We start from the raw sequence: 16415 nt of genomic DNA, 5'->3' as shown, positions 1-16415 counted from the left end.
GGATTTGGACCCTTCCCTGACCTTTCCACCCTTGGCATATTGCTAGTCCTGTGGTTTCAGACCCCCTGAGAGGGAGAACAAACAGGGGCTGGAGAATAGCCTCAAAGCGGTAACCCCTATGGAGAACATCTGCGCCTCAGTTGTGTTTCAGCCCCAGGTTCAGAACAGCAGCAAAACCAGACTAAGGGAAGCCACGGCTGACCACTGTCCCTGTCGTGACACTGACCTTCCAGTGAAGACCATGACCCTAAAGGAACACACCTGGAGAGCTGATGATATTCTGATGAGATCCTCCTCTGGGACTTCCCCTACAATCCCGTCCCCCCAGAACCCCTCAGGACTGAGGTCCCGTGTGCTCCTCCTTCCCGGAGCACGCCAGCGCCTTCCTCCTCCTCCTGCCTGCCCTCTTCTCACCCGGGAGCAGTTCTGGGACTTCTCCTACAATCCCGTCCCCCCAGAACCCCTCAGGACTGAGGTCCCGTGTGCTCCTCCTTCCCGGAGCACACCAGCGCCTTCCTCCTCCTCCTGCCCGCCCTCTTCTTACCCGGGAACAGTTCTGGGACTTCCCCTACAATCCCGTCCCCCCAGAACCCCTCAGGTATGAGGTCCCGTGTGCTCCTCCTGCCCGGAGCACGCCAGCGCCTTCCTCCTCCTCCTGCCCGCCCTCTTCTCACCCAGGAGCAGTCCCCTTGCCCCTCTCTTTCTCCTAAACTCTAAGGGACACCATGAGACATGCCACCAGGGGCACAGTGGGCAGTGGCCGCTCATCCCAGGCTCACCCCCGGAACCTGTCTCCCAGGCCCTCTTTTCTCTGACTTTCTTCCTGCACAGCCAATAAATTCTTTTTTATTCTTTTCTTTTTTTTGCTTGCTGTATTTTGTCTCAAATGCATTCTTTCTCACGAGAAGACAAGAGCTGAGGTCTCATCATTCCCCCTGTAACAGGAACATTCAAAATAATTGTTGAGAACCGTGGAAGACTTTGCAAGGGAAATACAGCAGGGCTGCCAGGCTGTGGAAGTTGGTGAGTCGAGAGACAAGTATTCTTATTCCCTCTGTCCCTGCGAGGAAACGGAGGCTCAGAGAGGTTAAGTAACTTGCTCAAGGTTACAGAGTAAACAAACGAAGGAGCTACGACTCGAACAGAGGCCTGTGTGGTTCTTTCCAGTCCATTAGGCTAGATGGGTTCCTTGGTCCAGGGGAATCATCTTAGTTTCTGGACAGAGACTGGTGCTTGAGCTCAAACTCCATTCTCACCTCTTTATTCATGTTGTCCACGTTCCTCTGTTCTGCCTGAGAGAGACCCCCCAAGCTTCTGACATCTCATCTCTACACTCGGTCGTCAAAGGGGGTCTCGGGACTAATCAGGGAGAGGACCCCGGCATAGGACAGACATTTATCTTTTAAATACTAAGTACCCTTTAGAAGCCTCAGTTCAGTGTTCGCTGAAACGCAAGCAGGGAGTTCCCTGGACCCTCAGAACCACGACTGTCCCTTAGAAACACAGGTATACAGTCAGCATGCGACTGGGCGGCGTGACAAGCGTGCTGCACGTGGAAGCTGGAAAGGAACATGTTCGCTGTGCTCCGCACACTGAGTTCTCCCAGGGAGCCCGGTACAGAACGCTACGGCTTTCTTCAGGGTGTCTGTCTCCTAGGATTTCTAAAGAGACGATGTGATCAGCTTCTCCGGAAGTTCATCAGGCTGCAGCTGCGGGTGACGGACGCTGCAGGTCTGTCCCGAGGGCTGAGAGCGGTGCGTCCCAGCTGCCCTCGTTCTGGCAAACAGGGCCTCCTCCTGCCCCTGCAGCCAGGTCTACCCGTATCTAAGAGACACACACTAAGAATCTCTACTTGGAAAACAGAAATAAGAGTTCCTTTCATTCCTTTCAGTTTAGGGTTTGTTTTTTTTTTGTGGCTATTCCAGAAATAATGAAAAAGGAATATGTGACCATTATCTGGATGAGGTCTGAGCTCAGAGAAATTCCTACAAGTCCTCTACTCTGGACGGCAGGTGGGGGATCTGTTCCCTGGTGTCCTAAGTCGTCCTGGGCCATCTGCTCTCCATCCTGATGCGGGAGGCCAGGCAGGGGCACTGGACTCCCAGGTACACACAGCTGCTCTGCAGCTGCACGCCAGCTGTGCAGTCCTTCTGTGGTCACGTGGGCAGCTGCCGTCCTCCTGGAGAAGAGGAGCTCCATAGTGCATGTGTGTGTGTGTGTGTGTGTGTGTGTGTGAGAGAGAGAGAGAGAGAGAGAGAGACAGAGAGACAGAGAGAGACAGAGAGAGAGGGAAGGAGGCAGTGAAGCACAGTTCTTTGTAAATTTTGAAGTCATCTCACTGAGTTCCAGCTAGCACTTGCAGGGATGGGAAAGACCATACAACAGAGTAGAAAATCCAGGCTACGTTTCCCCAGCTGTGATATGTGTTACTTCAGGAAACACTTCAGATGTCTGCGTGAAAGCACGTGTGAGTTTCGACATAACTCACACATTGCTTACAGCGGTCGTGGTGGTGAATAGTTTAAAAGTTTATCAGCTCCATAAAGATTTCTGAAGCCATATTTATATGGTGTTTTTCCAAACATCTGGGGCCGGCAGTATTCTAGACAGTCTACCCTTGGTTGTCCTGACATTTTTCTTGCAGCTCTGAACTACTAAGCTTGACCAAGGGGCACAAAGGCCATAGGTGAAGAAGCCAGGATTTGAATACAGGTGCCTGTGAACCGAGGAATGCCGGTCCCAGCAGAAGTAGTCCCTGGAAATGACCAGGACCCTGCACCGAGGAGGGAAGTATCTCAACCCACACCTCCCTCAGTCACGCTTTCTAAGTACTGTGAAAACTTCAGTTTAATCCCAACAAATCAGGAAGTTTTAACATTAATAAAACATTTGCAATACATATTCTCTTCACTATACTGTCTTTGGTCAATAAAAACATTCCCTGCATGTGTAGTTAATCGGTGGTTAATAAGTGCTCATGGACCATTTTCACAGGCACCATGCACTTTAAGGGACAGGCTAAATTTCAATCTGTATAAACCAAAAACACTGTTCATTTCTGTGTAGTTACTTGATCTGGTCATATGTGTATTATCACTGTATAAAAATTGTTTAAAGTAATGATATTTCATTTAACTGTAATTTTCCACCTATCGTTGTAATTAGAAAATATTTTTCACTCTCCGTTAACCCACAGTGCAGTGACTGCCATTACTTTTGGGGTGTGGTGACATATCAGTCACCAGCTTATAATTTGGGGGGACCATGTAGAACTTGGTATCAAAAGGCCCCTTACAAGGGTGGGGTACTTCTGATTACTATGGAAAATCTTATAAAGTTCCTCTGCCTCCCTAAAAAGGACGTGTCCTAAAGTATGATGGTTAAAGTAAAACAGAAGAGTGGAAAACAAAGAACAAAAATATAGTACAAGCCTTAGTCATGGTCCATGGGTCCATGTAACACAGCAGCATATATATAAATATAAGTAAGTGTATTGTATGTAGATATAGACTAACTCCTGTCTAATCTTGCAAGGGAACTGGCCACACGAGGATGAACGTCACTGATGCCAAAGCAGAACACAAACACAGCAGAGAGAGAGGAAGGGGTGAAGGGGAAGGAATGCGAGGGAAACGCTTGAAGGCAAACGATATATTTATCGTGGGGCCAAAGAAAGCTGTCTGGAGCTGTCTGCTTCAGATATAAAGTATCAGGACATGTTGCAAAAGTCAGAGGGTGCCGGATGCCAACACTCGTATCCGTGCACACAAACGTACATACAAACAGTCGACGGGAATACACGATCTAACTATACACACACACACACACACACTCACACACACACACACACACGAATACATTTTCCTGGGCGTTCCTGTTGGACATGAAGTACAGCGTTCCAGGTGTTTACGGTGGAAAAGATGCAATACCACCGCTCAATGGCCATTTTCAATTCGGAGTCAATTGATTTGAAAGTCCGTCAGTTCAAAGTGCACACTTTTGAAGGTTTAGAGAAAAAGCAAGCAGAGAAAAGGTCAAGAAATTATAATCCTCTAATGGGTTTTGTATTTAAAAGCTTTTATAACCAAATTAATACAGTATTTCGATTCCTCCTAGTAACTGAATGAAGAAAGCTTCACACGCCTCAGGTAATATAAGAGATGATGCTCTGAATTACAATCTATGTACAGACTAAACACCCAAACACACACACACGCGCGTGCACACCCACACCCACACACTCGTGCATGCGCGCGCGCGCACACACACACACACACACACACTCTCGCAGGCAGGAAAGGCAGAGAGACCTAGCCATCAGTCAGAAGGCAGAAAGCAGTATTATTCCTATAACAAAAATGTAAATGTCCCAGTTTTTCAACTAAGTGAATAAAAACTACTCATTAAAATCTGACATCGACAATTTCAAAACCTTTTCTCTCTCCCTCATAAAACTGGCTGTAATAAGGGTCAAGATAAGTTTATGGAAAGAGCGATTCAAAGAAACGCACAGGACGCGCACTCCTTTCCCTTACCGTTGTCGCCGGAAGGCAATGACACGGTGTTTGTCGGCATGGTGTCAGAATTCACTTTTCCATTTTCAAACGTGTCGTTCTCAGTCTGCTGCAGCTGCCAGTTGAGGCCAAACAGGTGCATCGCTGGGGGTGAAGAACACAAGTCACTTAAGGGGCTGCTGCTTTTTTTTAAATTTTTATTAATTTTAATGGGGTGACATCCATAAATCAGGGTACATATATTCAAAGAAAACATGTTCAGGTTATCTTGTCATTCAGTTATGTTACATACCCATCATCCAAAGTCAGATTGTCCTCTGTCACCGTCTATCTAGTTTTCTTTGTGCCCCTCCCCCTTCTCCTCCCCCTCTTCCTCCTTCCTTCCCCCCAACCCCGTTTCCACCACACTCTTGTCCGTATCTCTTGGTCTCATTTTTATGCTGCTTTTATCCGCAGAGCAGAAATTGTGAACATGCTCATAATAAGTCACATGTAAAGTCAGAACGGCCCTGTTCGGAAAAGCCCAGGATAACTGCACAGTCAACACCAGGACACCAGTGCAGCTGAGGCAGCACTGCAGAGCAACATGGCGGCACGGCAGTGACGACCTGATGCTACTCGGAAATGCCCCGGATAACTGCACAGTAAGCACCAGAACACCAGTGCAGCTGAGGCAGCGCTGCAGAGCAACACGGCAGCACGGCAGTGAGGACCTGATGCTACTCGGAAACGCCCCGGATAACTGCACAGTAAGCACCGGAACACCAGTGCAGCTGAGGCAGCACTGCAGAGCAACACGGCAGCACGGCAGTGAGGACCTGATGCTACTCCGGTCACTGCTACCCGGACACTCCCAGGAATGAACGGTCACCAGCTCTGCTCTGCCCCAGGTCCACTCTTCACTATCCCTGAACGACGTGGCGGGGTGCTCTCCAGCAGCACCTGCCAAAGGTGCTGGACCACAGGCCACAAAGTGTGTCATACTTTGTGGCAACAGCTATATAGGTTTGGTACAGACGGGATGCTGTTCATTGGGTTGAGGCGAGAACTAAAATGGGTCCTGCGGATGGATTTGTAGGCACATGAAATGACCAGAACGGATCGAGATGCACAGTATAATAGTGGACTATTCTAAATTTGAGAAGAATTAATTTAGCATTTATAACATAATTCAGCAATGACACATCAAGCGACATGGATATGTATCAGGGAATTTCATGTAGAATTTCTTCTTGATATGGGTATAATAATCTTACAAATTTATAAAAATTTATTTACTAATTTTCTTTAAAATATTTAGAAAAGGTAACTAGAAGACTACATAGTTGTAAACTGACAAACCTAATATAATTAAAAAATTTTTTTAAGTGAGAGGAGGGGAGATAGAGAGATAAGAGTCCCCCCGCATGTGCCCCAACAAGGATCCACCATGCAACCCCTGTCTGGGCCAATTCCTGAATCAACAGAGCTATCCTCAGTGCCTGAGGCCATGCTTGGACCAACTGAGCCACTGGCTGCAAGAGAAGAAGAGAGAGAGAGACAGAGAGAGAGACAGAGAGAGAGAGAGAGAAAGAGAGAGAGAGAGACAGAAAGAGAAAAGGGGGAAGGGGAGGGGAAGAGAAGCAGATGGTAGCTTCTCCTGTGTGCCCTGACCGGGGATCAAATCTGGGGTGTCTGCTTGCCAGGCTGATGCTCTATCTCCTGAGCAAACCGGCCAGGGCCATTAAAATTTTTGGATATTATTTTTCTCAATTTATTAAGAATATTCAGAATAATAATCACTGTTATATTAACTATTAAGATGTACTAAACATTTGTGTTCCAAAGGTGTACTTTAGGAGTTAATTCCTAAGGGAGGCTAAACAGGGAATGCATTGATGGTCCTTTTACCATCTCATAAAAGAATTTTTTTTCATTAATTGACATTATTTATTCAGTATACATATTGTAATTTACCACATGACAAAAGACAAATGTGTTTAGAAAGCAATGTTGGAGGTAGTGTGATAACTACCAGTGTCAAAAAGCCCTTATTAAAAATCCAAATACATGTAGTAACACAATTATTGTATGTTGACACAGTGTGAAATTTTTAGCTCTGCCCTCAGTCTAGGATTTAACCCTAGACAAATGATGTAACATTGTTCAACATTAGGTTTACTTAAAAACTGAGGCTGGTTAAATCTACCTTATTTAATTGATATGAACTTCCTAGATAGTATATATGGTGGCTAGCTGGACAGTTCTTAGTACCTAGATATTTCATTTACTTATTCTTTACTCTAGATTACTGAACTATTTGAAGACAACAGACCAGTAGTAACTCTCAAAACATTGTTCCCTCTTGCTTGAATTACAGTCTGCCAGTAACTCCTCTAAAACTCTTGATTTTTAAGGGTTAAGCTATAAGTTATATCAATAGAATTCTTGAATTTACAAATCATCAACATGTAAAGACGTCATGCGTCATTTTTGCATTAAATTATGTAGTGTTTGAGTGGCAAAATGTCAAGAGCTTTCTAAACACCACTGCATACATTTTTCAAGCTTCAGATACTTCATCAATTTTTGAATAAAATAGTGGGAGCTCCTTGTGCATAAAGGTTTGAGAGACATACTTTGACAAAACAACGATAAATATTTCAACAGGGTCAAAGTTCCTATTGTGTGCTTTTAGGTAACATTAAAAATTCTCCTTAGAGATTTGCTCATTTTATTGGTTTTAATAGACTTTGAAGAGGAGAGATGACCCACAGGCTCATACACCTATGTCAAGTTTTAAAAAGTAATGCTGTTTGTGTTTGGAAAGCTCTTTTCTTTTTTTGCCAGGTAGGCAACATATTATATATATATTTTTTATTATGGAAAAGCTCAATAAAATGAATATCAGTTCTACTTTTAAAATACTGTATAATGAGAACCATACCTACTAAATATTATACCTTGTTTAACAATGCACCGAACAGAGAACCCACTAATATTATACCTTAACAATGCACTGAACAGAGACTAACACATTGTTTGCTCTTAGAATATTCAGTATATTGAAAAGATTGCTGTCTGGTTTTTAGTGAACCTTCTTGATACTCATGATGCATAATTTAAGATATTTATACAAATCCAGGGTATGAGTGAGATTCGTTCCAAAGTTAGTGAGGGAGAGAAAGAAAGGTGGAGGGAGGAGAGAGAGACAGAGAAGGATAGACAGCAAACTCATACAAGTCAAAATGCTATAGAAATTATGAAGCACTGGTGACTACAATGACATGCAATATCCTGGCGAACAAGCAAAGAGAAAATTAGTGAACTACAACACATCTGTGAAGAGAAGGACGAGGACAATTCTACAGTGGCCCAAACTTGGAAGCACAGGTGAAGCCACAGGTAGGCACGTGTGCCTGCTGTCCATGATGCCTCACTGGATCCCTGGCTGAAGCATGGCTGACCCGAGAGTGTGGGAGGAACCGAGAGTGTGGGGGGGCCCGAGAGTGTGGGAGGACCAAGAGTGTGGGAGGACTCGAGAGTGTGGGAAGAATGGAGAGTGTGGGAGGACCCCAGAGTGTGGGAGGACCAGAGAGTGTGGGAGGACCGGAGAGTGTGGGAAGAACGGAGAGTGTGGGAAGAACGGAGAGTGTGGGAGGACCGAGAGTGTGGGAGGACTGGAGAGTGTGGGAAGAACGGAGAGTGTAGGAAGAATGGAGAGTGTGGGAAGAATGGAGAGTGTGGGAGGACCCGAGGGTGTGGGAGGACCCAAGAGTGTGGGAAGAACGGAGAGTGTGGGAGGACCGGAGAGTGTGGGAGGACCCCAGAGTGTAGGAGGACCCCAGAGTGTGGGAAGACTGGAGAGTGTAGGAGGACCCCAGAGTGTGGGAAGACTGGAGAGTGTGGGAAGAGCGTCAAGAAGCTTTTGGAAGTCATGTTGAAAATATTATCTCAATCTATGAGCGGGCCATTCTGGCAGGAGCTCAGCCCACTGAAGAGAGGTGACATGCAACTGGAGATAGTCAAACTAGGAAGAGTCAAGAAAAATTGAATTTGGAGAGAATTTTGAGGCTTGTGCAACCACAGAACACATCCAAGAAGTCAACACTGCAGACACTGGTGATAATCTAGGGCAGGCGTCCCCAAACTACAGCCCATGGGCCACGTGCGGCCCCCCGAGGCCATTTATCCGGCCCTCGCTGCACTTCCAGAAGGGGCACCTCTTTCATTGGTGGTCAGTGAGAAGAGCACTGTATGTGGCAGCCCTCCAATGGTCTGAGGAATAGTGAACTGGCCTCCTGTGTAAAAAGTCTGGGGATCCCTGATCTAGGGTCAGGAACACCAGAAACGGAAAATCCAAATCTTAGAAATGTGGCCCAAGATTGGGAGAAAGAGCAAGATGACAAGACAAGATCCAACCAGTGGCGGTTGAGACCCCGCACAGGAGCCAGGGAGGGCTGTTAATTAAACGTAATGCGTTTATTAAACAATCCTTGCAAAGTGTAAAAGATGCAGTTTGACAAAATAAATTCTCCATTTAAATTAAGAGGTAAAGTTTCAAAAGCACCAGTTAGACATTCTTGACGTCTTCCAGACAAAACTTCCAAATTGCCAGACACGTTCAAAGACCACTGTCCCTGTGTGCCTTCGCCGGAACAGGGAACAGAGGCTGGGAGATGAAAGAGAGGCTGTTACATGCCGCCCCAATCAGCACTCTGCCGGCTGCATCTGGAGACTGAAACAACAGAAGACAAAGAAAGCCACAATGACAAGGGAAAAACCAGAAAGCAGGGGCCGGGAGCTCTGGGCTCTTCTGCGCCCCTCGCCCCCCTGGGCAGACAGCTTAGGTGCAGGGGGTCCAGGCCGGCAGTGACCCAGGCGTTCTCTAAGCCACACACAGCCTTCTCTGCGCAGGCATCAAAACACTGACAGGATGTTTTTAAAAAATGAAACAGTCACTGAACGCTAGCTCTGTGTCAAGGATTGGGCTAGTATGTCACCTGCGTTATCTTATTTAATCTTTACAAAGACTCCACTGAACAGTGACTATTACTTCTTTTTTTTTTTTCATGTTGAATCTCAGAAAACTGCGGTTTAAGGTTCTAAGCAAGTGAGTAGCGAACCTTGACCTTGAACCCAGACCTGGTAACAAGGTCATACATACCATGACACTCCTCTCTGTTCTACCACAGGGCTTCGGAGTGTGGAAATCCACAAGAGAGAAAGGGCAATGTGACTGTTGTGAGGGCCACGGGCTACGGACACTGCTTCTGCACCAGATCTGGGAAACTGAGGCACAGGCAGGTTGGGGCTGGCGCGTGGGCAAAGATGCTAACTGGCAACATTGTGTGTTACGTGCACCATTCTTCCATACGAGAACTTTCCCACGATACTTAGCCTGTCCTAAAAGAAATTTTTACAGTAATATGATGATGATGATGATGATGACGACGCAGGTTATTTTGGTTAACTCCAAGTCTTAAAAACAACAATTTAAAAACTGCATAAATTGCATAAGTAAACGTTATACTTGGGTATTTTAAAATTATAGAAATAGTATTCATGTATATTTCATCTTTAAAACTTTTGTTTATGACACCACATCTTGTAGTTTTATATTGTTATTTCCACATATTTCTAGGTGGTTTTAATGGGAGGGGGGAGGATGCTGGATTCACATCCAAAACGTTATCCAATGAAGAATGGAATCTGTGGATGCTAGCAATAATGTTATTTGTCTACTTAGTGGTTTTTTTCATATTTAAAAATAACAATGTCTGTTACCTTCCAATAACGCAGTGACAAGGATCACTGTCCCTGCAGAGAGAGGATGAAACAAAGGCAGAGACAGAGTGAGTTCCCAGTGTCTTTTAAAAAGTTACTGTATAAGAGGACTCCTGACCCTATTTCAAGATTACTTTACCTACACTGTGCTGTTTTTCCTACTTATCTGAATTGTATTGAACTAAAATTGAGTATCCACATTAAAAAACTTTTTTCTATTTTTATTTATATGTTTATTTTTAATTTTTATCTAACATAGAGGGGTGATATTGATTAATAAAATTATATAGGTTTCGGGTGTACAGTTCTATAACACATCACCTGTACATTGTATTGTGTGCCCACCACCCCAAGTCAAGCCCCCTTCCGTCTCCATGAATTCCTCCTTGACCCTTCCTTACCTCCCCACCCCCTTCCCCTCCGGTAATCCCCACACTGCTGTCTGTGTCTATGACGTTTTTAAAATTTGTTTCATCCCTTCACCTTTTTCACCCAGCCCCCCAACTAAAAAATTTAACACAAATTGTTAATTTATCTCTCTTTTGGCAATAGCAAATATAATCAGAAGTTGTCCATTTGCTAAAACTGGCTTCGAAATACGAGATAGATACTAACAATACATGGGTGGTGTTTTGCAAGATTATTTGTAAGTTGCTTGTTTGGAACTGAAATGTATTTTCTCTATATTAAAACATCGTTGGTAAATGGTGGTTAAGTCCCTAGTTGATCTACAAGAGTATGCCTATATACCCAGTAGAAATATGTACATACCAACGCCTAAAGGCAAAGAATAACAATGTTTACAGAAGCACTATCTGTAACAGCCCAGAACTGGAAACAGCCCTGATGTAGAGTGGATACACAAATCACAGTACAATCATCCAATGAACTTCTATACAGCAATGCAAATGAATGAACCACTGCCAGAAGCAACAGTATGAATAGATTTCACAAATATAATACTGAACAAGAGAACCCACTCACAAAAAACATGGATACTGTGTATAAAGTTTAAGAGCAGGTGATACCACCGGTAGGAACACAACCCGCCATAGTGACTGATTAGCCATAGGGAGGAGGGAGCAGTTAATGACAGGGAGGGCTTCTGTAGTGCTCAGCGCTATTCCAGTTTTCTATCTGGGAAGTGGTCCCATCGGTTGTGCTCAGTTATGAGCTGTATATATTTTCTTCTTCTTTTCCAAGTGAGAGGAAGAGAGATAGTAAGACAGACTCACACATATGCCCTGACCAGGATCCACCCAGAAACCCCCATCTAGGGCTGATGCTCTGCCCATCTGGGGCCAAGCCATGCTTGCAACTGAGCTATTTTTAGCACCTGAGGCAGAGGCTTCAGGGAGCCATTCTCAGCACCTGGGGCCAATGTGCTTGAACCAACTGAGCCATGGCTGCGCACACACGAGAGAGAGAGAGAGAGAGAGAGAGGGAGGGAGAGAGAGAGAGAGAGAGAAGGGGGAGGGGAGGGGAGGGGAGGGGAGGGGAGGGGAGGAGAGGGGGAGAGGAAGAGAAGCAGGTGGTGGCTCCTTCTGTGTGCCCTGACTGGAAATCAAACCCAGGATATTCACACACCAGGCTGATGCTCTACCACTGAGCCAACAAGCCAGGGCTGTATAGTTTTCTAAATGTATATTACAATAACATTAAAAATGTTCTTTAAAAGTAGCCCATCTAACACAGAGTAAAGCTGGAGTGTGTGTTTTTCCCTTTCCTAAACCCTTTCTGCCTTTCTCAGCAAGGCTCCCAGGCGTTCCTTCCTGTGAGGCTGCAGGCGAGGCGGGTATGACAGCCCATGTCACAGCCCCCTGAGATAACTAGGATGGACACAGGTGCAGAGTAAGGACACAGCACAGAGGGGTAAATGCTGCCATTAGGTAGGAGGAAAAGGGAAGGAGGAGGAAAGGCTTCCTTTGGTGCAATTCTCAGGTGTGAAAAAGAAAGCAGTATGAGCAGACAAGTTTATGGGTTGGGTTCATGACTGCCCATCCATGGCTTTCTCAGACGGAGCCTACAGTAAGTGTATAAACATTATGACTGTGTCGGTGAGGATGTGGAGAAGGGCACTGTTGATGAGACTGCACAATGGTGCAACTGCTGTGGAAAACAAGATGGCAGCTCCTACGGAGTTAACACTAGCCCTACCCTATGACCCCAAATCCCACTTCTGGGTACAGACTCAAAAGAATTGAAAGCAGGGTCTCAAAGAGCTATTTGCACCTTTTCAAACAAAACACAGATTTATATCCGTGTTCATAGCAGCACTTCTCACAAGAGTCAAGATATAGGAGCACCCTAAATGACCCCTGATGGAAGAATGGATTAAACATCGCGGTATATACAGACAATGGAGTATCATATTAGTACCCCCTCTTCTAAGGGGGACACTCTCCAACACCTCAAGTGAATGCCTGAGACCTTGGATGGTATTGAACCCTGTATATATAAAATACTATGTTTTTCCTATACATCCATCCATAACCTATGATAAAGTTTAATTGATAAATGAGGCACAGTGAGAGATTAGTATCAATAACCAATAATAAAAGAGAACAATTATAACAATACACTGCAATAAAAGTTACGTGCATGTGGTTTCTCTCGCTCCTCCTCAAAATATCTTATTATACTGTACTCGCCCTTCTTCACAATTTCCTGGATGGATTATGCATTATTACCGTAGATCTTAGTAACCAGAGCATATGATTTTGTTTTTTTTTTTTCCTTATGAAGTCGAGAACTATCACCTTTTCAATGAAAGGAAGTCCTTTATGGCTTTTCTCTGGCACATCCGAATGAATGGCCCAAAGTGGCCCTTGCATTTTGGGGCTGGTATTAGGTAAAACGAGGGTGACGTGAGCACACACATACTGAGAGAGTGGATCTGATCACGGAGACGGCTGCTCCGTGACTAACGGGCGGGGAGCGCCCACAGTGTGGAGACAAGCGACGAAGGGAGGAGCCACGTCCCGGGCGGAGCCAAGCAGGACGCACGACGTTTCATCATGCTATGCGGAACAACGCACAACTGAAAACTTAGGAATTGCTTATTTCTGGAATTTTCCATTTAATATTTGCGGACCGTGGATGGCCTTGGGTGACTGAAACCTCAGACGGTGAAACTGTGGATAAGCGGGGGCACTGTGGAATCCTTCCCCTTTTCTCGGGGCAGGAGACCGCCCGTTTCCAGATAATTCCCCGTCAGAACTCTTTTAAGGTAGTTGTCACATCTGCCATCTCCCATCCCCCAAATTAATAAGCGTGCTTATTATACTATCACCCATTTCAATGAAAAAAGTATTATAACGATATCAACTGTAGGAGTGACTGACACAGACGGACGCTAAGCCATCATCACCGTTGCAACCTCTGTTGCTAATAGCCAAATACTCGACCCTGGGGGACATCTTCTTCGGTGGCTTGTGGTATCTTAAGAGTTGTAACCAATGACAATGTGTTTAAAATGAACCCATTTCCTATATAACTCAAAAGCATCCATTCTATAACCTCTTAATCTTTTTTTTCCTTCAGGCTTTCCCAGTACATGTTAAAGAAAACATCTTATTAATTGAAATAATATTGAGACAGTATGCTAGCGACGACCTATCAGTACACTGCTGCGGAGAGAAGGCGGGAAGGCCGTGCAGGTGGGAGTGGTTACAGCACGCCCCTCCCCCTGCTCCGGGCTGATGGGGAAGCAAGGCGCCCACAGTACCCGAGGGAGGTCACTCCGCCCGGGGCAGAAAAGGCACGCCGTTGTTTCAGACCAATATATATTGGTTTGATACTTTAAAAAGCCAGCATGTGGAACACTTGAAATAAAAAATGTGTAATTTAAGAAGATTATAGAGCACCACGGAGCAAAGTCAGTGCCATTTTTAGCTCCATGCAGAGAGAAAAGGTGCCAAAGTTTCATCTTGTCTCTGGGGACCATGCCATTGAAGTCATTATCACAGCTACTATTATTTCCACCGGCATGCCCGTGTTCTCGGGTACTGCCAAATGCAGGTGGGAACGAGGGTGGTGACAGCTGGGGACGAGGTCCAGGCACCTGCCAGAGCCTTGGGGCAAATTACAGGGGCCGGTGGGAAGCGAACCCAGAAGCAAGGACCCTGGCCAATGGAGAGCCGAGTGTAGCTCTTGCCACCGGAACCCTCGGGAGTGCACCCGCAGGCTTTGGCAACTTAGAGTTCAGTTCTTAACATGACTGCCATTATGTGCTACATGCTGTTAAATATTACGAGATCAAGCATTCCCACAAAGACAAAAACATATACATATGAGCTAATACGAGAACCAGAATCTGGTAAGAAAAACTGACTTAAAAAAATGCCATCCTGAAAATGCCTGCTTTTCTGTTTTGGTCAGCCTTCCAAAACCTTGGATGTTCACATAATTAATTTTAGGTCTAAGATTTCCCTTTCTTGTGATTCACCTCCTGTCCACTGTGGTCCATTTTCTCCGGGATAATCCTTCCGAGAAAGACTTATTACGCACATGTTGTCAGAAGTTGCAAGAAAAGAAAATCTGCCATCTGATGTTTTATAGTGAAGAGCACAGTTTTTTCAGAGATCGTCAGGGTGGCTTGTGGAGCCTGTGGTTTAGGTCCGTCGAGTCCTGGGTCCCAGGCTCAATTCTGGGTCTCCCTCGGTGTGGAACCTTGGCCAGGGGCTGGGCCTTTCCCGGCTTAGGTCTCCCGTTTACATAAAAATCTGCAGAGTCTGCGGAAGATGCCTCTAAGGCCTCTTCCAGATTTATATCCTACGGTATGGCAATCTATTTTAAAATACAAATATTTAGGCTAAAGCGTTCAGCACAGGGAAAAAACACCTGGCATCAATAAGATACCAACCTATTGGAACACCAGTGTTCCTGTGTTTTTATCTTAATATGAAATGCAATTACATGAAGTCAAACTATCATTGTATGTCCACGATACCTCAGGTAGCTTGGGTTTTAAAAGCAAAATGTCCCTTTTTTTTTTGTTTTACTTCCATGAATAGATAAATATACATAATGCACATGTGCAATGATTCGATTGTACAAAGATATGTAAAAATACTTTGAATATAGGGCAATGATTAGCTCTGAGACACGCTCCCAGAATGCAGCCAACTTTTCAATGTAAAATAAAAGCGCCACAGGTAAAGACTGCAGATCATAGCGTGGACCCCTACTGGTCTAAACTGTCATTAGAAATACATAGTTTTCCATAAATTAGCTTTTGTTTTGGATTTCCTGCTGTGTTCACACACATGTTGACAGAATGTGTTATGCAACATCTTGGCATTCTAATCCATTATTATTGGTTATTAACTTGAAGACTAACATAATATCAACAGTCCCGATCTTGCTGACCCAAATATGGGTTATTTTAAAACAATATACTATCTTTTTAAAGCTTTCGTACTCATATGTACTCTAAGTGTCATTAAGCAAAAGGGAATAGCCCTGACCAGATAGCTTGGTTGGCTAGCGTTCTGATGCGCAAAGGTTGCTGGTTTGATTCTCAGTCAGGGCACATACAGGAGCAGATCGATATTCCTGTCTCTCTCGTTCTCTCTAAAATTAATACATAAATATTTTTTAAAAGGGAATGATCTCAAATAGAAGGTATTTTTGATATTCAAAGGAACTGATACCTGATGTAGCAAGTTCCTCTAAGTATTATGAGATAACATTACAACCTTGTCGTCTCGTGAGCCAATGTTTTTGGGGGGAGTGGGTGCAGGGAGAAGGAGGTAGAAAACGGTTGCTAATACCTTCTACTTCTGTGCTGTGCATTTCCCCTTTTCTATCCTTTTTGGCATCTTGTAATTCATAGGAACGTAGAATCACAATGACGATCAACATGTCTTGATGAGACTGAATACTGATTTAGCTCCGTAGGTTTATTTGAGCCAGAATATTCGACTTATATTCTTTTATCAGTAATAATATTCAAAAGGTATACTTTAAAATTGAATTGCGTGTTTTCTTCCTTGACTATGTGGATTCAGTGTAACATGTTTAAGGGCTGCTGCTTAGGAAACAGCAGCTCCAGCTGCCTACAGCCAACGGCCAATGCTTCCGCTCACAGACGTGGACGCTCATCACGCTGTCGTCTGTCTCCAAGGGAGTGAA

At 44.7% G+C, this 16415-nt stretch overlaps 1 protein-coding gene across 8 annotated transcripts in view; it reads right to left on the bottom strand.

Moving 5' to 3' along the window:
- The window catches only part of TENM3 (teneurin transmembrane protein 3), a 615102-nt gene that overhangs the window by 130251 nt on the left and 468436 nt on the right, over positions 1 to 16415 (bottom strand). For all 8 annotated transcript variants that reach the window (XM_066380117.1, XM_066380120.1, XM_066380118.1 and 5 more), the window contains one exon: positions 4536 to 4658. In XM_066380117.1, coding sequence (XP_066236214.1) covers positions 4536 to 4658 — 123 coding nt within the window. The remainder of the gene's footprint in view (positions 1 to 4535; positions 4659 to 16415) is intronic.

Source organism: Saccopteryx leptura, chromosome 4 (genome assembly GCF_036850995.1).
Source record: "Saccopteryx leptura isolate mSacLep1 chromosome 4, mSacLep1_pri_phased_curated, whole genome shotgun sequence".
Taxonomy (NCBI): domain Eukaryota; kingdom Metazoa; phylum Chordata; class Mammalia; order Chiroptera; family Emballonuridae; genus Saccopteryx; species Saccopteryx leptura.
This window is presented reverse-complemented; position numbering and strand designations above follow the sequence as displayed.